The sequence below is a fragment of the Fusarium coffeatum genome (assembly GCF_003316985.1).
Source record: "Fusarium coffeatum strain FIESC_28 chromosome Unknown BRIP53273_contig_27, whole genome shotgun sequence".
NCBI classification, from domain to species: domain Eukaryota; kingdom Fungi; phylum Ascomycota; class Sordariomycetes; order Hypocreales; family Nectriaceae; genus Fusarium; species Fusarium coffeatum.
Window position 1 is genome coordinate 150,193 of NW_022157824.1, and position 14,951 is coordinate 165,143.

Here is a 14,951-nt window from a genome sequence, read left to right on the forward strand (position 1 = left end):
CATTAGATAGTGGTGGAACTTTGATGTACGCGCGACGTTATGTTATCTTGGCAACGTTAATACGTGGCCATGTCAGCTAACTCATGGTGCGGAGGGGTTTCGGTTCAGCCTATCAGCGAAGACCACGTTTACCTCGAGATGCGTTAAAGACCTCACGGGTTCCCCTACCGCAGGTGAACTTGTTTTGGTCGGCCTCCCGCATAGCTTATCGTGAACTGCAGAAACCTGGGCGTGCTAGCGGTATCATGTGCTAATCCTGTTAGGCTGTTCATAAGAGATCGTATTGACGGATATGGGGGAAAGATCCTCGTTAGAAGAAAACAAGTGCAGTACATGTATGCATGTGTTATGCACCATATCGATAGATTGTACGTAATACGAATTGAAGCCCATTTCTACATGGAGGGGAACAAAGCACTCAATGCAGAGGGGCCCTTAACCGCCACTAAAGCTCAAGTGAATGTAGTAAATAGAGTCAAACTTTCGCGAATCGAGTGAATATGTTGTAGTGGAAGTGCCAAGATTCAAGTTCACATCCATCCAGTGGCGCAAGAACATTAGCGCCGGAGTATTTACTATCTCGCATTTCCATAATCCGGTCCATCGAAATGAAAGCATCAAATTCATGTACCACGCTATGTATGTGACCCATAAGCATGGAGAAACTTAATCCAACCTGGACAGTGGTCGTGGGGGTTTTGTGGTGTAACGCACAACACATTAACGGTCGGCCTCCGGCAGAAATACAACAAAATGAGCATTTCAGAGAAGGGGTCATCGAGCCAAACCTTGGGGATTCTATCGGCGTGGAAGACTGTGATTTGTCAGTAATGCATGAGTAATGGCACATGTATTGGCCGGCTTCAAAGTTGATAGGGCAAAAGGAGAGATATTGTATGGTTACTAATGCTTTCTGTTCGATGAAAAGCAGGTGCTAAGATACGTCATACCAGTCTATCAACAGGCTAGTTTATTCATCCGCACGTGTATTTGGTTGCGAAGCAACCTTTTTGCAAGTTCAGATTCCTTTGGTCTTCGTTCCCACGCCTTTCTAGGTCGCAGACTTTCAGGTCAAATTGCGATAGAATTTCTTTCATAAAATATCTCACCTTATGCCTCTGTTCTCCCTCGATCTATAGCAGTTCACATGGCTAGTCCCAAAAACGATAGCGTCCTCTCTAAGAAACGGCCGCCCCCCAATGATACTACTGTCGCCTCCCCAGTCAGTAATAATTTAACGCATGATGGGCGCAAAAGACAGAAGAAACACAATCTCAGCAACCTCAGGGTTACTGCTGATAGTAGAGTTTTAAGTGCCCCCGATCAGTACAAGAAGCCGCCCGGCCCAGTGATCGATTCTGGAGATCCTTGTAGGTTACTATACTCTCACTCTTCACTGAGTCGTCTTGCGTGCAGGTACAAATTTCTATGTATTGCGACTAACATTTGAGCTTTGCAGTAACCAAAATTAGAACTCGCCAAGCAGACAGTCAAGAACAGGCCGCCCTACGCCTAGAAAAGATGCAAGGTGCGGTGCGAACTTTGCTAGAGTGCATCGGCGAGGATCCTGGTCGTGACGGCCTGCTGGATACACCTTCGCGTTGTGCCAAGGCATTGATGTTCCTAACCAAGGGTTACCATGCCAATGTGGAAGATATCGTGAATAATGCCCTGTTCCATGAAGGCCATAACGAGATGGTCATTATGAGAGATATCGACATATTTAGCCTTTGTGAGCACCATCTTGTGCCCTTTACAGGAAAGGAAAGTTTTCCCTTCCCTCGATATGTCCTATACACATGACTCTGAGCTATACCGGCTAATTCTCACTTCTAGATGCACATCGGTTACATCCCCTCCAATACCGTTATTGGCCTCTCAAAGCTTCCTCGAGTCGCCGAAATATTCTCTCGTCGCTTGCAGATCCAAGAGCGCCTGACGAAGGAGGTCGCCCGTGCCATTATGGACATCCTCAAGCCTCAAGGTGTTGCCGTCGTCATGGAGTCTAGCCATCTGTGCATGGTGATGCGTGGCGTTGAGAAGACCAGTGCCACAACTCTGACAAGCTGTATGCTGGGATGTTTCGAGCAGAAGAGTAAGACGCGAAATGAGTTCATGCATCATGTCGGAATGAATCGATAAGATAAAGAATATTAGACTACGGATTTATCGACGATGGGATGGGATGTTGGGGTTGATACGCCAGTCGCAAAACCACTAAGAAAGACGTTTTATATACTCTACTGTACCGATTACCACTGTGATGTTGTGAAGGATGGCTCGCGATGACCGTTCTACAGGGCTTAGCAAGTAGTCTAAATTTCTTAGATTTAGAGTTCAAAAGTCAAGATGAAATCATATATGATATAAACCCAAAAATAACTCTCGTGTCAGTAATGAAAAACGGAGTTATATAAACTATATTCTTACCTAACATTCTTGCGCAACGTAAGCAACAAGCAGTTGATAATGTGAGCGCTTTAGCGCAGAGTGCTCGTGTAAGACTCAACACAGCTCCAACTCCATCCTTCCAATTTATATCTGTTGTTTTCTGTCACCTGTCCCTAATCAATCCGCTGCTTCCAAGACGCTGCTCCTCGCCAACGCAAGTAGACAAGGGACCACATGACGGTTTAATAAGCCCCATAGAGAGCAATTGCACCTTCAAATCCAGCGAGGAGGTCATCAATGCCTTTACTGTAGAATAGGTGGGCAATGAACGTTGTCTATATGAACTTGGCGACCGCCCTTGTGAATTTAGGATATTAGCTGATCGTTAGTTCTCACAAATAGTATCCAGTCTAAATGACAGATATAACTTATGCAGAGGAATGGTACACTTGAGATTGGATAGCCAGTCAGCGAGCTTCCCGATGAACTCGACTGAGGAGGCCGCAGAGCGGGACGAGCTGTAACTGTAATTGATCATGCGACGAAACAACAGCCATGTTCCTCACGTCAGACTTCCCCTTTCTACTACTCTTCTATTAGCTCTAGCATTATCGACACAAGGACGCCTACCAAGGCCATCACCGCTACTTGACATTGATGACCTTGCCACTCGTTAGCTAGAAGCCTGGGTAGCAAGCAGGACTGGGAAGTCCCGGACGCGCAAGAAAACTTCGCATTTACATTAAGATGAACGCGCAAGTAGTTACTGGCATTCTTACAATGTGACCAAATGGCTACCTCAAGGTCTTCGCGGTTTCCGCCTAAATAGCTTGGGTCCACACCCCATCCTACCCTACTAATAACCCTATATATCAGGTCCTAATATACAATTTAATAGTCTGTATATACTATTTAAAATTTAAGTTACTAGATATCTATATTAGTATCTACAGAGAGAAAACAGTAAACTAAAAAGTCTTAAGTATTATAGGTCCTTATTATTAGTACTAAGAAGTAAGCTAGGTTTAAAGTAAGTTCTACTTCTTTAGTTATTAAGAGATTACTACCTAACTCTATAAGAGCTTATAAACTAAAGCTTAGATAGTAAAGCCTACTAATACTATAATAAGAGGAAAATAATTTAAATATTATTTAATTAGTATAGCCTTAATTTAAAGTAAGTAATAAGTATAATAAAGCCTTCTACCTATAAGCTATTATTAAATTAAATATAAAAAGATTAACTAATACTTAAAGTAGTATTTTTAATTAACTAAATAAACAGAAGTAATGTATATAATAAGCAAGTATTGCAGTTAAGTAAGTATTACACTTTTCCCTCCTATATTATTACCTATACCTAATTAATTAGTTTTTAACTATAAATTATATTACAATCTTTAATTAAGGCTAAAACCCTTCTTATACTTTAAGTACTTTAAAATAATTTAAAATTAAGTACCTAATATACTATAAAGATATATAATATCTTTAAATATAGATTATATTACTATTATAATAGTATTTAATTACAAAGTAATTCTACTTTAAATTTATAGAAATTATCTAATTTAAAAGAGTAAATAATAGTTTAATTTATCTTTAACCTAGATTTATAAGGATTTCCCTTATAACTATATTTTATAAAAGAAATAGCTAATTTTCTACTTACTAACTATAATATATTACCTATTAGTAAGTACTAGGCTTATAACTTTATAAAATAATAACTAGAACTAAAGGTATATATCTTTTATAAATATAACTATTAAAGAGTTAAATATAAAGATCTAACTATTATTTATAGCTAGTTTAGGCTTATATAGAATATAATTACAAAGTATAGTATTTAACTAGGTAATATCTAGAACTTTAATAAAACTAGCTTTATAATAGGCCTTATATAGTCTAGAATAGCTATTATAAGTATAGAAAGGTAAGAAAAACTAAAATTAATCTAGCCTAGAAACTATAAATAAATTACTATAATTCTAGTAATTAATATAAAAAGTTAATTAATCCTACTATTTATTTTTAGTTTAGGCTAATATTACCTTATAAATTTAGTACTAAGAATATAACCTCCTTAGTAATTAGGTTATTATAATAAGCTAAAATAGATAGATAAATAATAAGCTAGATCTTAAGTAGCTAAAGTACTTTAATTAATTAATAATAAAGAGATTAGTTAATCTCTATTACCTTCTAGTTCTTAATAGTTATAAAAGTTATTACTTAGTTAACTTTAAGAGATATTATTAAAATTATAAGATTATTATACTTTATATACTTACTTATATATTTTACTTACTTTAACCTCTTAATATTAAGTATTTTTTAGTACTAAAGAATATATATAGTTAAGAAATAGAGTATTTAATTAAATACTCTATAACCTATATTTTAAAAACTAAGTTTTTCCTTACTTTTTATACTACTTTTTAAGCTACCTTTATAGAAAGTAATATCTAATAGGCTTTTAAAGGAGCTAAACTTTACTTTCTTAACCTAGAAACTATTATATTAAAGCTTAATATATAGCTATAAACTCTAATACCTTCTAAGAAAGTAGTTAACCCTTCCTTTCCCTAGACTTTAAAGACCCTAAGGATAGTAATAAAAACCTAATCTTAGTTTAAATACCTTACTAGGTAAATTAAATAGTATTATAATAGCTTACTAAAGTTAATTATTAAGGCTTTATACTATCTTTCTAAGGGAGCTAAAGTAGTAATATATAAGGTTACTCTACTAGTAGTAGAAAATAAAGAACTTTAATAGGTAAATAAGATACTAAGCTAATACTATAAATAAAAAAAGACTAAATTATAAAAGAGAGGGGTAATAACTATAAAGAAAGTATTATAAGTAATTAATTAGATATATATTAATATATAGGTAGTAGCTAAATTATTAAGAAGTAGTAGGTAAAGAAGGTTAGTTAGACTAAGTATTTAATACTATAGTATATATAGTAAGACTAAGTATAATATAAGAACCTATAAGGTAGTTCTAAAGGTATTTAGAGAAGAGTATAGTAAGTAATTTTAATTAATTAGATAAATTATAGGAATCTTATTATATAGATAATAAAGGATATATAGAAAAGTGTAATACTTACTTAACTACAATGCTTACTTATTATATATATTATATAATCTTAGGAAAAATAATATATAAGAAGATATATTTAAAATTATAAGAGAAAGTAAACTATTATAATTATAAGAAATAATCAATTTGTATATATATAATTATAATTCCTTATATAAGTAAATATCCTTTCTATATTACTTTTATCTCTTTCTTTTTAAGGTTAAAATAGGCTTTCTAGGATATTATATTAGAATATAACTATTAACTATATAATACTATTAATATAAGTAAAAAGGGAAACAGCTATATATTTTTACACTTTACAGATAATAAATAATAGGTTACAGTTATCTAGACTACTGTAGTTATCCCTGGTTTACGCTGTATAAGGCTCAGAAGATGTCTATTCCATCGATAATAAAGCGTGCTAAGTAGAGCGGGGTAGTAAGATATGCAGGACTAAGAGAGGCAACAAGCTTGATTTTGAGGCGTTAGCAATAACCTGTCCAGATGCCAAAAGTCAGGAATGGGGGAGCTGAAAGGTCAAGGTAGCCATGCTAGCTCCATACCGCAGTGATTTAAAAGTATGGTTTTATTGCTACCGCTGCCATAATTAAGTCTTAGCAAATAAATCCAATTATGCATTCAGCATTTCAGGGGTCTTTGTCACGTCTGTATTAATAGTTGTACTGCTAGTAGGCCGTTAAATCAGGCCATTGCTAGAGGGGGCCGTAAGTGGGCCGTTATAGTAGTGGGCATATTACTGGTTCTTCGGTATCATTTCTATAGTCTAGGGGCAGTGTGCTGTCAGATTCGGCGGAGCGGCAACGATTTCGGCGTTGGGGTTATACACCCAGCTGAGATCAAGTGAATACTCGCCAGCCTTGGTACTGTACATATTGGTTGAATAAGATGGCTCATGTGACTGCAAGCCACATTTGAGGTATAAAGACCCTGTAGCAGGTTATCTCACTAATCCCGCGTGAACAAGCGGTTGGATTGGTGTGTTAGTACAGCGCCTCGAGAGTAACACCCGGGCATAGCCAATGAGCCACAGCCAACAAAGAGGTAGGCCTCCCTTAGCGCGTGATTTAACACCCCAAGGCACGCATACGGCCAATCAAACGCCGATGATAAGATTATTCACATATTGTTGTGGGGCTTTTCGGTCCAGCCGCGATGCACGGGATGACCCACTAAGTCAGTACTCGAAAGTCGCCGGTCCATGGCCTGTTTAAAGGTGTAGATGCGTATTGCGTTACCGCCTCACTAGGCGTACAGCATGACATTATCTTGTGGAGAAACGATCCAACGCAAAACATAAAAGCCAACACTTCCGGTCCTTTCCTGATGACTCTTTGTCTCATAAAGTACCTTGTTCCCATTGCCACAGTCTAGTTCATGAACGACATTGAATACTTTCCACAGGCTCAAGATGAGTCCGCGGAACTCAATTTTGTGGACTCGGACTATCCACTCGATGGTAGGTATAAATCTTAACCATGATATAAAGAAATGTGTCAACAGCTACTTTACTGATGTTATACCTATTTAAATTATAGTCTCGCCCACAAGTTTCGTGGACCCATCTACGGTGTTAGATTACGAAACCATAGGCCAACGGTTTCACTGGGAACCTCTGGCGCAAGAAGGCGCTTTTTTCCCTTTTTTCATTTATCAAGCGGACATGGTTGATCTGGGTATAGAGACTATCCCTCAGGCTATCAACGACTTTCCCAGTATTGATTTCCCGGAACCAATAGCTGAGATGGATCACCATTTCCACTACCTTGATTCCACTTTTCTTAACGTTTCAAATTCTTCGAATCAGTTTCCAGATCTATATGACAGCTTGAATGAAGTGTATCTGGGAGACGTATCGCTTTCTAATTTGCCGGATCTCAACTTCACTCTGTAGAGCAGAGATTCCGTGCAAAATCAGACAAGTGATCCTATCCAAGAGACATCCCCTCAAGCTTTTCATGACGATGGAGCTACATTACCACATTCATTTTGTGAGATTCCTTCTGATGCCCCTTATTCTCCTGCCAGTGTACCTATTGGCGAGAGTTCAAGCCCAGAGACGATGGACGAGCGAAAGTTCAAAAAATATCCTGTTGCTCGTTTGAAAAAGAACGAGTTTGTAGAGAATGGAAAGTTTCTTTGCAACAACGCGGAATGCCAAATGACTTTCGACAACAACCGCGAAAGGAAGTAAGTTTTTGCAAGTTGCCAGATCTTTAATTTGTTTGTGTTGCTAATTGAGGCGTAAAGTAACCATCTTCGAAAACATGAAAAACCTTTTCACTGTTCGTGGCCTGGCTGTCAATTCAAAAATTCATGGAGGAAGGATATCATTCGGCATTACGACACTCATTATTCGCAAAAGACTATCCCATGTCCACGATGTTACGAGACTTTCACAAGACATGATAACCTTGAGAGACATATCAAAGAAACGCACGAGGGAAAGAAGAGATCAAGGATGGCTTAGTTGAAATGAATCATCAATAATACGTAGTGAGGAGACAATGGATTTCAATTATTCAGCAGCCCATTGTGAGCAGCCCTGAGTAAATAGCCACCTGCACGATCAGGCTACGTGATTTACAAACAAAGAACTGTAGTCTCCACACTTGTTTATTCTTTCACGATTCATGCTAATCAGTTAAAACTACACCTCCCTCAGATTGCTCATCACCATCTCTAGAACCATCATCACTCTCATTGACAACGTCATCATCATGGAGGTGCGCTAATGAATCGGAATCTGTGAATACTACAGTCGTCAGTAAGTATTTGACTGGAAAATCCGGAAGGCTCTCATTAAACTCACCATCACTTTCTCCATCTCCGCTCTCGAATTCTTCCTGAACTTCGGAAAGTGTCAAAGCCTCTGTTATTGCGGTGATATTTGTTATCGAATCCGGCTGCCATGGTGTTGGTTGCTGTTGGGTTACAATATGCTCCTCCAGAAGATTACTCAGCTCTTTGCTAAGGTTTCCCAGAACACGGCGCTGATCCGGCCAGTCACTATCCTCCCCACCGTCAGGTAGATCAATAGGACGCCAGTTAAGATATGTCTTTTGATGAGATTCGGGCTCCACAAATCTACCAGGATGGAATTTGAAGTAAAACTTGCAGCAAAGACAGGCGAGCTTACTGCAAGCTATGTAGCGATCCTGTTCCACAAATATGCGTTGATTGCGATGGAAGTCTTCGAGGATTTGAATCTCCGCATGCACATTGTGTTGTGCTTGCTCGTCGTCATACATAGCCCTGATGGCATCTTCCAGCTTCATTGAGCCATCAAGTTGCCCCAGATAGCTTTGCATGTCCTTCAAGCGTGGATCGTCAGCCCGAAGCATTCTTCTAACAATCGAATCTAGATTTCTCAGACCATCTGACGCTGGTACCCTTGCTGCCATAGGAGCTTCTACTCTGCGAACCGTGTAAGATTGTAAGAGAGGTCCTAGTAGCAGGGAGTCGTTAACAAGATTGGCAGGTACTCGAATTTTCTCAGCCAGACGGCCAACAAGATGTTTGACAGAACGAAATGGCTCTACTGTTCCTAGTGGAGCCACCTTCAGCTCTTCTTTTAGAGCTTCCAGTGTCTTCATTTGAGGAGCGTGTCGACCATTATAAGCAGCCTGGCAGAAGATCAAAGGGTCGGTTGTAACAGAGTAGAATTGAGGCAGCCACTCAATTAGAGCACGAGCTCCTGCCCCGTTGTCAGCTAGATGTCTGTCTCTGATCACTTCTGTCTTACCAGGTGTCATAATAGCGTCGATATTGGCTGCCAAGTAGGTTTCGCAGGAACGCGCAGCCCGAGCTAACATTCGACGTTCTTTTCTTAATCTTGGAGCAACGAATTGGATAGATCTGAGGGTTATCATTGCTGTTAACGTTTCTCTGTCTGTTACGGTAGAGTTTGGTTCTCCTCGTAGGTTCTCTAGGATAACGGAAATAAAGGTGAGAACGTCATCGTTTGGAGACAGGTTCGCAGCAACCCAAAATACGACACCGTCATCCCGGGACTCTAGGCCGATTGAAGTTGTTGTTTTGCCACCCTTTCGGTAGTCGCAGAGATAACACAAGCTCGTAATAAACCTTCGTCTTACGGTTTGGAGGTCTGCAGGAAGCTGGGAGATGGCGGTATGGGGACCGTTAGCTCTCTTGAGAATATGGAAGACAGCAAGGAATTCAAAGAGTCGAGCAAGAATTCTCGTGTACTTGTTTGTACGGGGTGGTCCATTACCCATGTTGATGGCAGGATTTGTGGTGGTGGCTGCTGAAAGATTAAGTTATTTGTGACAATGGAAGGTCTGGTATGAAAAGGAATGTAAATTAGCAGGTCACAAGTATCGAGAAGGTTACCTCTATATATCGGTTCATTGTCCAATTTCGAGTATTTCAAGCCCAGTCAGGTTTACCGTCTCAACTTGATAGGCCAGTGAAGGTATTGGCTCTCGCCTTATCTCTTGTGTGTTATGGCGGTCTGAAAGGCCCGAGGGACGTTCGCGTCATCCATACCCTCACATGTGACCGGGTAAAATGACCTCCGTACGCGCTGGAGCATCTTGAGCGGCGCACGAAATACTGACGATCCATCATCAATAAAGTGATCTAGTACCTGGATTTCGTACCCCGCACGAGAGGTCTCGCGGTGGGCCTCCCGCATACTAATTAACTGTATGCCAAGACTGACCGGCCCGTACACGTTTCGCTTCATGCTTCGATATCACATCCATTATCATACACATACGCCACGTAATCATTCCCAGTTGGACAACTGTAAAAGAGGCGTAATAGTCCTGCAGCGCCTGGAATGCAGGGTTTCGTCATCACGACCGAATGTCAGCCGTTGCTCACATTTGCCAATACGCCTGCTCTCTGCGTTCTGTAAACATCAATAAACCACAGCCTGACGATGGAGCTCTTCTGTAATGGATATTGTTGATGGAGTGATATGAGGCCAAATAGCTTCACAAGACCTTGTTGGTTACGACTGAGACCCGTCACCCTGCGAGAATTCTTGCCTGAGAGTCAAGTCCGCAATCGCGACTCCGCCACAGAGGGTCATAAACGCCCCCCCTTTACATATAACCGGATAGCTGCCGCGAAGATTCATCCACCCTCCTGTCAAAAGACAAAACAAAGCCATAACACCTTTTCAAGAAGACGGTGTGTTCAATGACACTTTTGACGCAGAACGGTCAGGATACATCGGAAGATGCGATGGTACCTGCTTCCAACGTCTTACCAAAGCTATGCGAAGAGCAGCAAAATGTGGTAGACATCGTTTTGGCTGGACGCAATGTCTTTTTCACCGGCTCAGCAGGCTGCGGCAAGTCTACTGTTTTAGAAGCTGTCGTGAAAAAGCTAGAAGCAAAACACAAACAAGTTGACGTCATCGCTCCCACTGGCCGGTCTGCACTTCAAGTCCACGGCATGTCGACTTGGTCTTACATGGGCTGGACACCCGACTTTCACAAGTACTCTCTGGAAAGACTGAAAAGTGAGGGATTTCGCACTTATGTCGCGGCTCGTCTGAGACGTACTAAAGTTCTTATCATTGATGAGATAAGCATGGTTGAAAATCACCATTTGGAACGCATAAATATCTGTATGAAGGAAGTCCGATGCTGGAACCCTGATCTCAAAGGTCCTGCTAGCGACGCTCCAGCCTTTGGAGGGGTTCAACTAGTGGTGACAGGAGACTTCTGCCAACTACCTCCTGTGAAACCATTCCAGTTCTGTTTGAACTGCGGACTGGAAACAACCCTCGATAGTGACGGAATGAGGTATGATTGTCCTGCAAACCATGGGCCGTTCATGGACGAGGACAAATGGGCGTTCAGGAGTGCTGCTTGGGAAGAAGCAGGGTTTACTTGCATCAACCTCCAAGAAATCCATCGTCAACGTGATGCTTATTTCATCAAGATGCTTCAGAAGTGTCGATTTGGAATACCATTCACGATGGATGAGATTACAACGCTGATGAATCATCCCCACAGGGTTGATAAGGCTACAAAACTCCTTTGCACAAGGCACGAGGTTTCCACGATCAATTCGAATAGTTTTCGGAAGCTCAAGACCCCTGTCTATATGTACAAAGCCTTGGATGGCTTCGAATGCTGGCAAAAACAGCACCTGCAGTTCGACAGCTATACCACTCGTGATGCCGATGGACATCTATTAGCATGCAAAGACCACAGGTTAGAGCCTAGCGTGTTGTTGAGGGGAGGCATGCTTGTCATTTTACAGGTGAATCTTGATATCAAAGGTGGCCTCGTCAATGGAAGCCAGGGCATCATCTGTGGCTTTGAAGAATTCGACCTTTTGAAGTTTTTAGACGGCAAAGGTAACAAAGACCGGACGCCTTCGTTTAATCTATTCAGCGGGAAACATGGAAGGCTGAAGCGAAGACAAGTGACGGAATTTATGAAAGTACAACAGAAGACAGGAGAAGAACGTATGGAACCGACCGCAAAGACGTTCTGGCCACGAGTTCTATTCCACAATGGAATCAAGTGCAGCATTTATGCTGCATGTGTTGTCAATGCTATTGGCGATGAAGAGCCATACTCCGTCTTGCACAGAACTCAAATCCCACTGATACCTGGTTGGGCAATGAGTGTCCACAAAAGCCAGGGTATGACCCTAGACCGTGTTATCATAGATCTGTCCAAAGCTTTTGTGGCAGGCCAAGTCTATGTCGCTTTATCAAGAGCAACAGGCCTCGAAGGTCTCAGGATCGACGGTGATAGAGAGGCACTGACAGCATTATTGGAAGGCGACAGGTCTGTGCAGGACTTTTTGCAGAATGAATTCGGAGTGAATCCTTGGCATGACTACTACCGAATTTCTTAAGCTTTACCAATCAAAGACGTCATCTTCGTTCCAGATGAACAAGGGACAAGGGTAGTCCTCACTCACATTGTCCCGAATTTGTGACGACATTCTGCTAGGCGACCCCTTTCTACAGGAAAGATTTCGTGTATATGCCAATAACCATGGTCATACTGGCTGATATGACTAGCTTACATAGACTGGTTGTTCCGCGTCCACTTCTTCTACAGGCTGTGCAGATTATTAAGAGTCGAACTAAGTGGGCTAGTTGGTTGGATAGAGTCTTATTTTCCAGGAGCGCGCCCATGAGCATTGTACCAATTGCCCTGCGTATCGGGTCTTGATACATAATTTGATACTCCATGCATGCCACCTATGATTCGGGTCGCTAGACTTCCTTACCAGTGTCTACGGAGAAATAGTTGCGAAATGAAAAGACTCAGGCCCTATAGGCTTCTACCTTTAGAACGAAGGGGCTGATTAGGTTTGGGGTAAGGTCTACGTCCTTGATTATCTAGAGATCACTGCCCGACTCCAGGAGGGCCAACAAGCTAAAGCTCGGACGGCAGAGCCTGTCGATGCCGTAACAAGAGAAAGACTACTGGTAGGCTCTATAATTGGTGCAACGGATTATTTAGAGTAATCGATATCCATAATGAGGCCTTTTACCTGCAAGTTGTTGTTGGCTCGAATGCAGAAGGATTGACCGACATTTTGAACGGCGTATCGGCCTTGTCGGACGAGCGGAACATATCACTTTGGGAGAAGATAACATGTCAGAAGAAATGGAAAGCGAGGCGCAGTGGCATATTTAAAGTTCTAATGACAAGAAAATAAATTCTATTATGCTTGCGAAAAACAATCAGTGCTAGCCTATATAATCATAATTCCTTATGTAAGTTAAATATGCTTTCCAAATTGTCCCTACTCAAGCATGTAGAGAAAAAGTGCGCCGCATTTCCACTTCTGCACCAATCAAAATGTCCAATTTCTTACCCAAATTTCACCTCTGGAAATGCGCCGCGTTTCCATCTGGGCCTGAGAACCGAGGACGCGAAATGCGCCGCGTTTCTTCCACGAGGGTCCGTGCCAACCATGTAGACGCTCTTAAACTTTACAGGGTGTAGTAATTTCGGTTGCGTCCATTAGGAGGAAGGAAGCAGCAATCAAGCTCTTTCTTTGTTCTTGGCTAAATATGACTTCATAGAGGGTACCCGATCGTCTTGCTGCCTTCTCAACTTTATCAATATGATAGGCCTCGCGACATACACTGATGCTATTGTCACATTGCGGCCGAGTCAGCTCCAAAAGCTCGAGAGCCTCGGCTTGTACTACAATTCGCCAGAACCATCAATAATTTGTGTCGAATGCGGCTTCGCCATTAATTCTACACGCGCGCCGCGGCACCCAGGCGACAAGCATCATATACCTAAGTCTGCCCGCCGTGGTATGAAGCCACTAATCTATTCTCTCAATCTTCCAAACCTAGAGACACTTCCACTGCGACCCTCTTCTTGATGGATGCTCTACTCTTCCACTATGAGAGTGCAAAGGTTCAGCACCCGCAGCCTGGCTCAATGATACTCGGATGCTCCATGCCATTGAGATGGGCTGGTTCGTCTTAGACAAATACTATACTATGACTGAAGATGTCCCGGTCTGTGCCGCCGCCTTACTACTTGATCCTTCTAAGCGACTAGCATATATCCAGCAAAACTGGCCCCGAGACTGGCATGAGGCAGCTATTGCTGGTGCTCGGGACATTTGGATGACAGAGTATCAGGGGCTTGCCATCTTAAAGGAACCAGAACGTCGTCCTGCACCGCTACCCTCGGAGCAGAATGGTCAGTTATCGTTTCTTTTCAGGTCAATTGAGGTGAAGCAGAAGGCAATTTTTACCGATTCAGATAATCTGTATTCCTTTATCAACGCTTTAACTCTTGAAATCGACTGTACTCCTCTTGAGTGGTGGTTTCGTCTTGAGCATCGGGCACAGTATCCACGGCTCAGTCGTATGGCTATCGATATCCTTTCCATCCCATCTGAATCAGCTGAGCCGGAGAGAGTATTCCCAGGTGCTCGACGTTACTTCTTCGTGGGGCCGGCTTCGAATCACTTGCAAGAATCTTGAAAAGGTGGAATTTATCGGCAACTGGTTACGAGAAGAACTATTTGTTCCCCCTGGAGAGGGTGGATTGGGTCTAGTATGCAATCCACTGGCTGGAGATGATGGGGTTACCTATGGATGTAGGTCTACAAGATGACTAGAATGCTAAAGACGAAGATATAGAGTCATGGCACCTTAATTCTACTCGTTTGGTCGTTGCACGTGACCTTATTGGTGTACAATTGTTGTAAAGCTGTACAACATCACCTCACAACATACAACTATTGTACAATAATACGCATCTATGCTGGTTGCATGAAACGATGCTCAATTTCGTCCTATACTACGTCGGGCGGTAACGTCATGCTCTAGTTTAACAGAAGCTTCAAGTATTACTAAACCCATGAAGGGATCCTCTTCTCTCACCCCTGTTCAGGACCATATCGCAACAGGACATTGAGGTATCTTTGAATGGTATCAGATTGCATTAGAAGAAAATGTTGTA

General features: G+C 41.6%; 4 protein-coding genes across 4 annotated transcripts; 3 read left to right on the forward strand and 1 right to left on the reverse strand.

The window, feature by feature from the left end:
• Positions 1-1,147: 1,147 nt before the first annotated feature.
• FIESC28_01012 (uncharacterized protein) lies at positions 1,148-2,142 on the forward strand (the record flags this gene model as incomplete). Its single annotated transcript, XM_031155163.1, has 3 exons — positions 1,148-1,370; positions 1,460-1,698; positions 1,837-2,142. 3 exons carry the CDS (start codon positions 1,148-1,150, stop codon positions 2,140-2,142), a joined length of 768 nt encoding a protein of 255 aa, XP_031020820.1.
• A 6,005-nt stretch (positions 2,143-8,147) lies between these two features.
• FIESC28_01013 (uncharacterized protein) lies at positions 8,148-9,749 on the reverse strand (the record flags this gene model as incomplete). Its single annotated transcript, XM_031155164.1, has 3 exons — positions 8,148-8,266; positions 8,324-9,208; positions 9,257-9,749. The coding sequence occupies 3 exons, from the start codon at positions 9,747-9,749 to the stop codon at positions 8,148-8,150; spliced, it is 1,497 nt and encodes a 498-aa protein (XP_031020821.1).
• A 976-nt stretch (positions 9,750-10,725) lies between these two features.
• Positions 10,726-12,360, forward strand: FIESC28_01014 (uncharacterized protein; the record flags this gene model as incomplete). The annotated part of the gene is made up of 1 exon (XM_031155165.1): positions 10,726-12,360. One exon carries the CDS (start codon positions 10,726-10,728, stop codon positions 12,358-12,360), a length of 1,635 nt encoding a protein of 544 aa, XP_031020822.1.
• A 1,618-nt stretch (positions 12,361-13,978) lies between these two features.
• Positions 13,979-14,470, forward strand: FIESC28_01015 (uncharacterized protein; the record flags this gene model as incomplete). The annotated part of the gene is made up of 1 exon (XM_031155166.1): positions 13,979-14,470. The coding sequence occupies one exon, from the start codon at positions 13,979-13,981 to the stop codon at positions 14,468-14,470; it is 492 nt and encodes a 163-aa protein (XP_031020823.1).
• Positions 14,471-14,951: the final 481 nt, after the last annotated feature.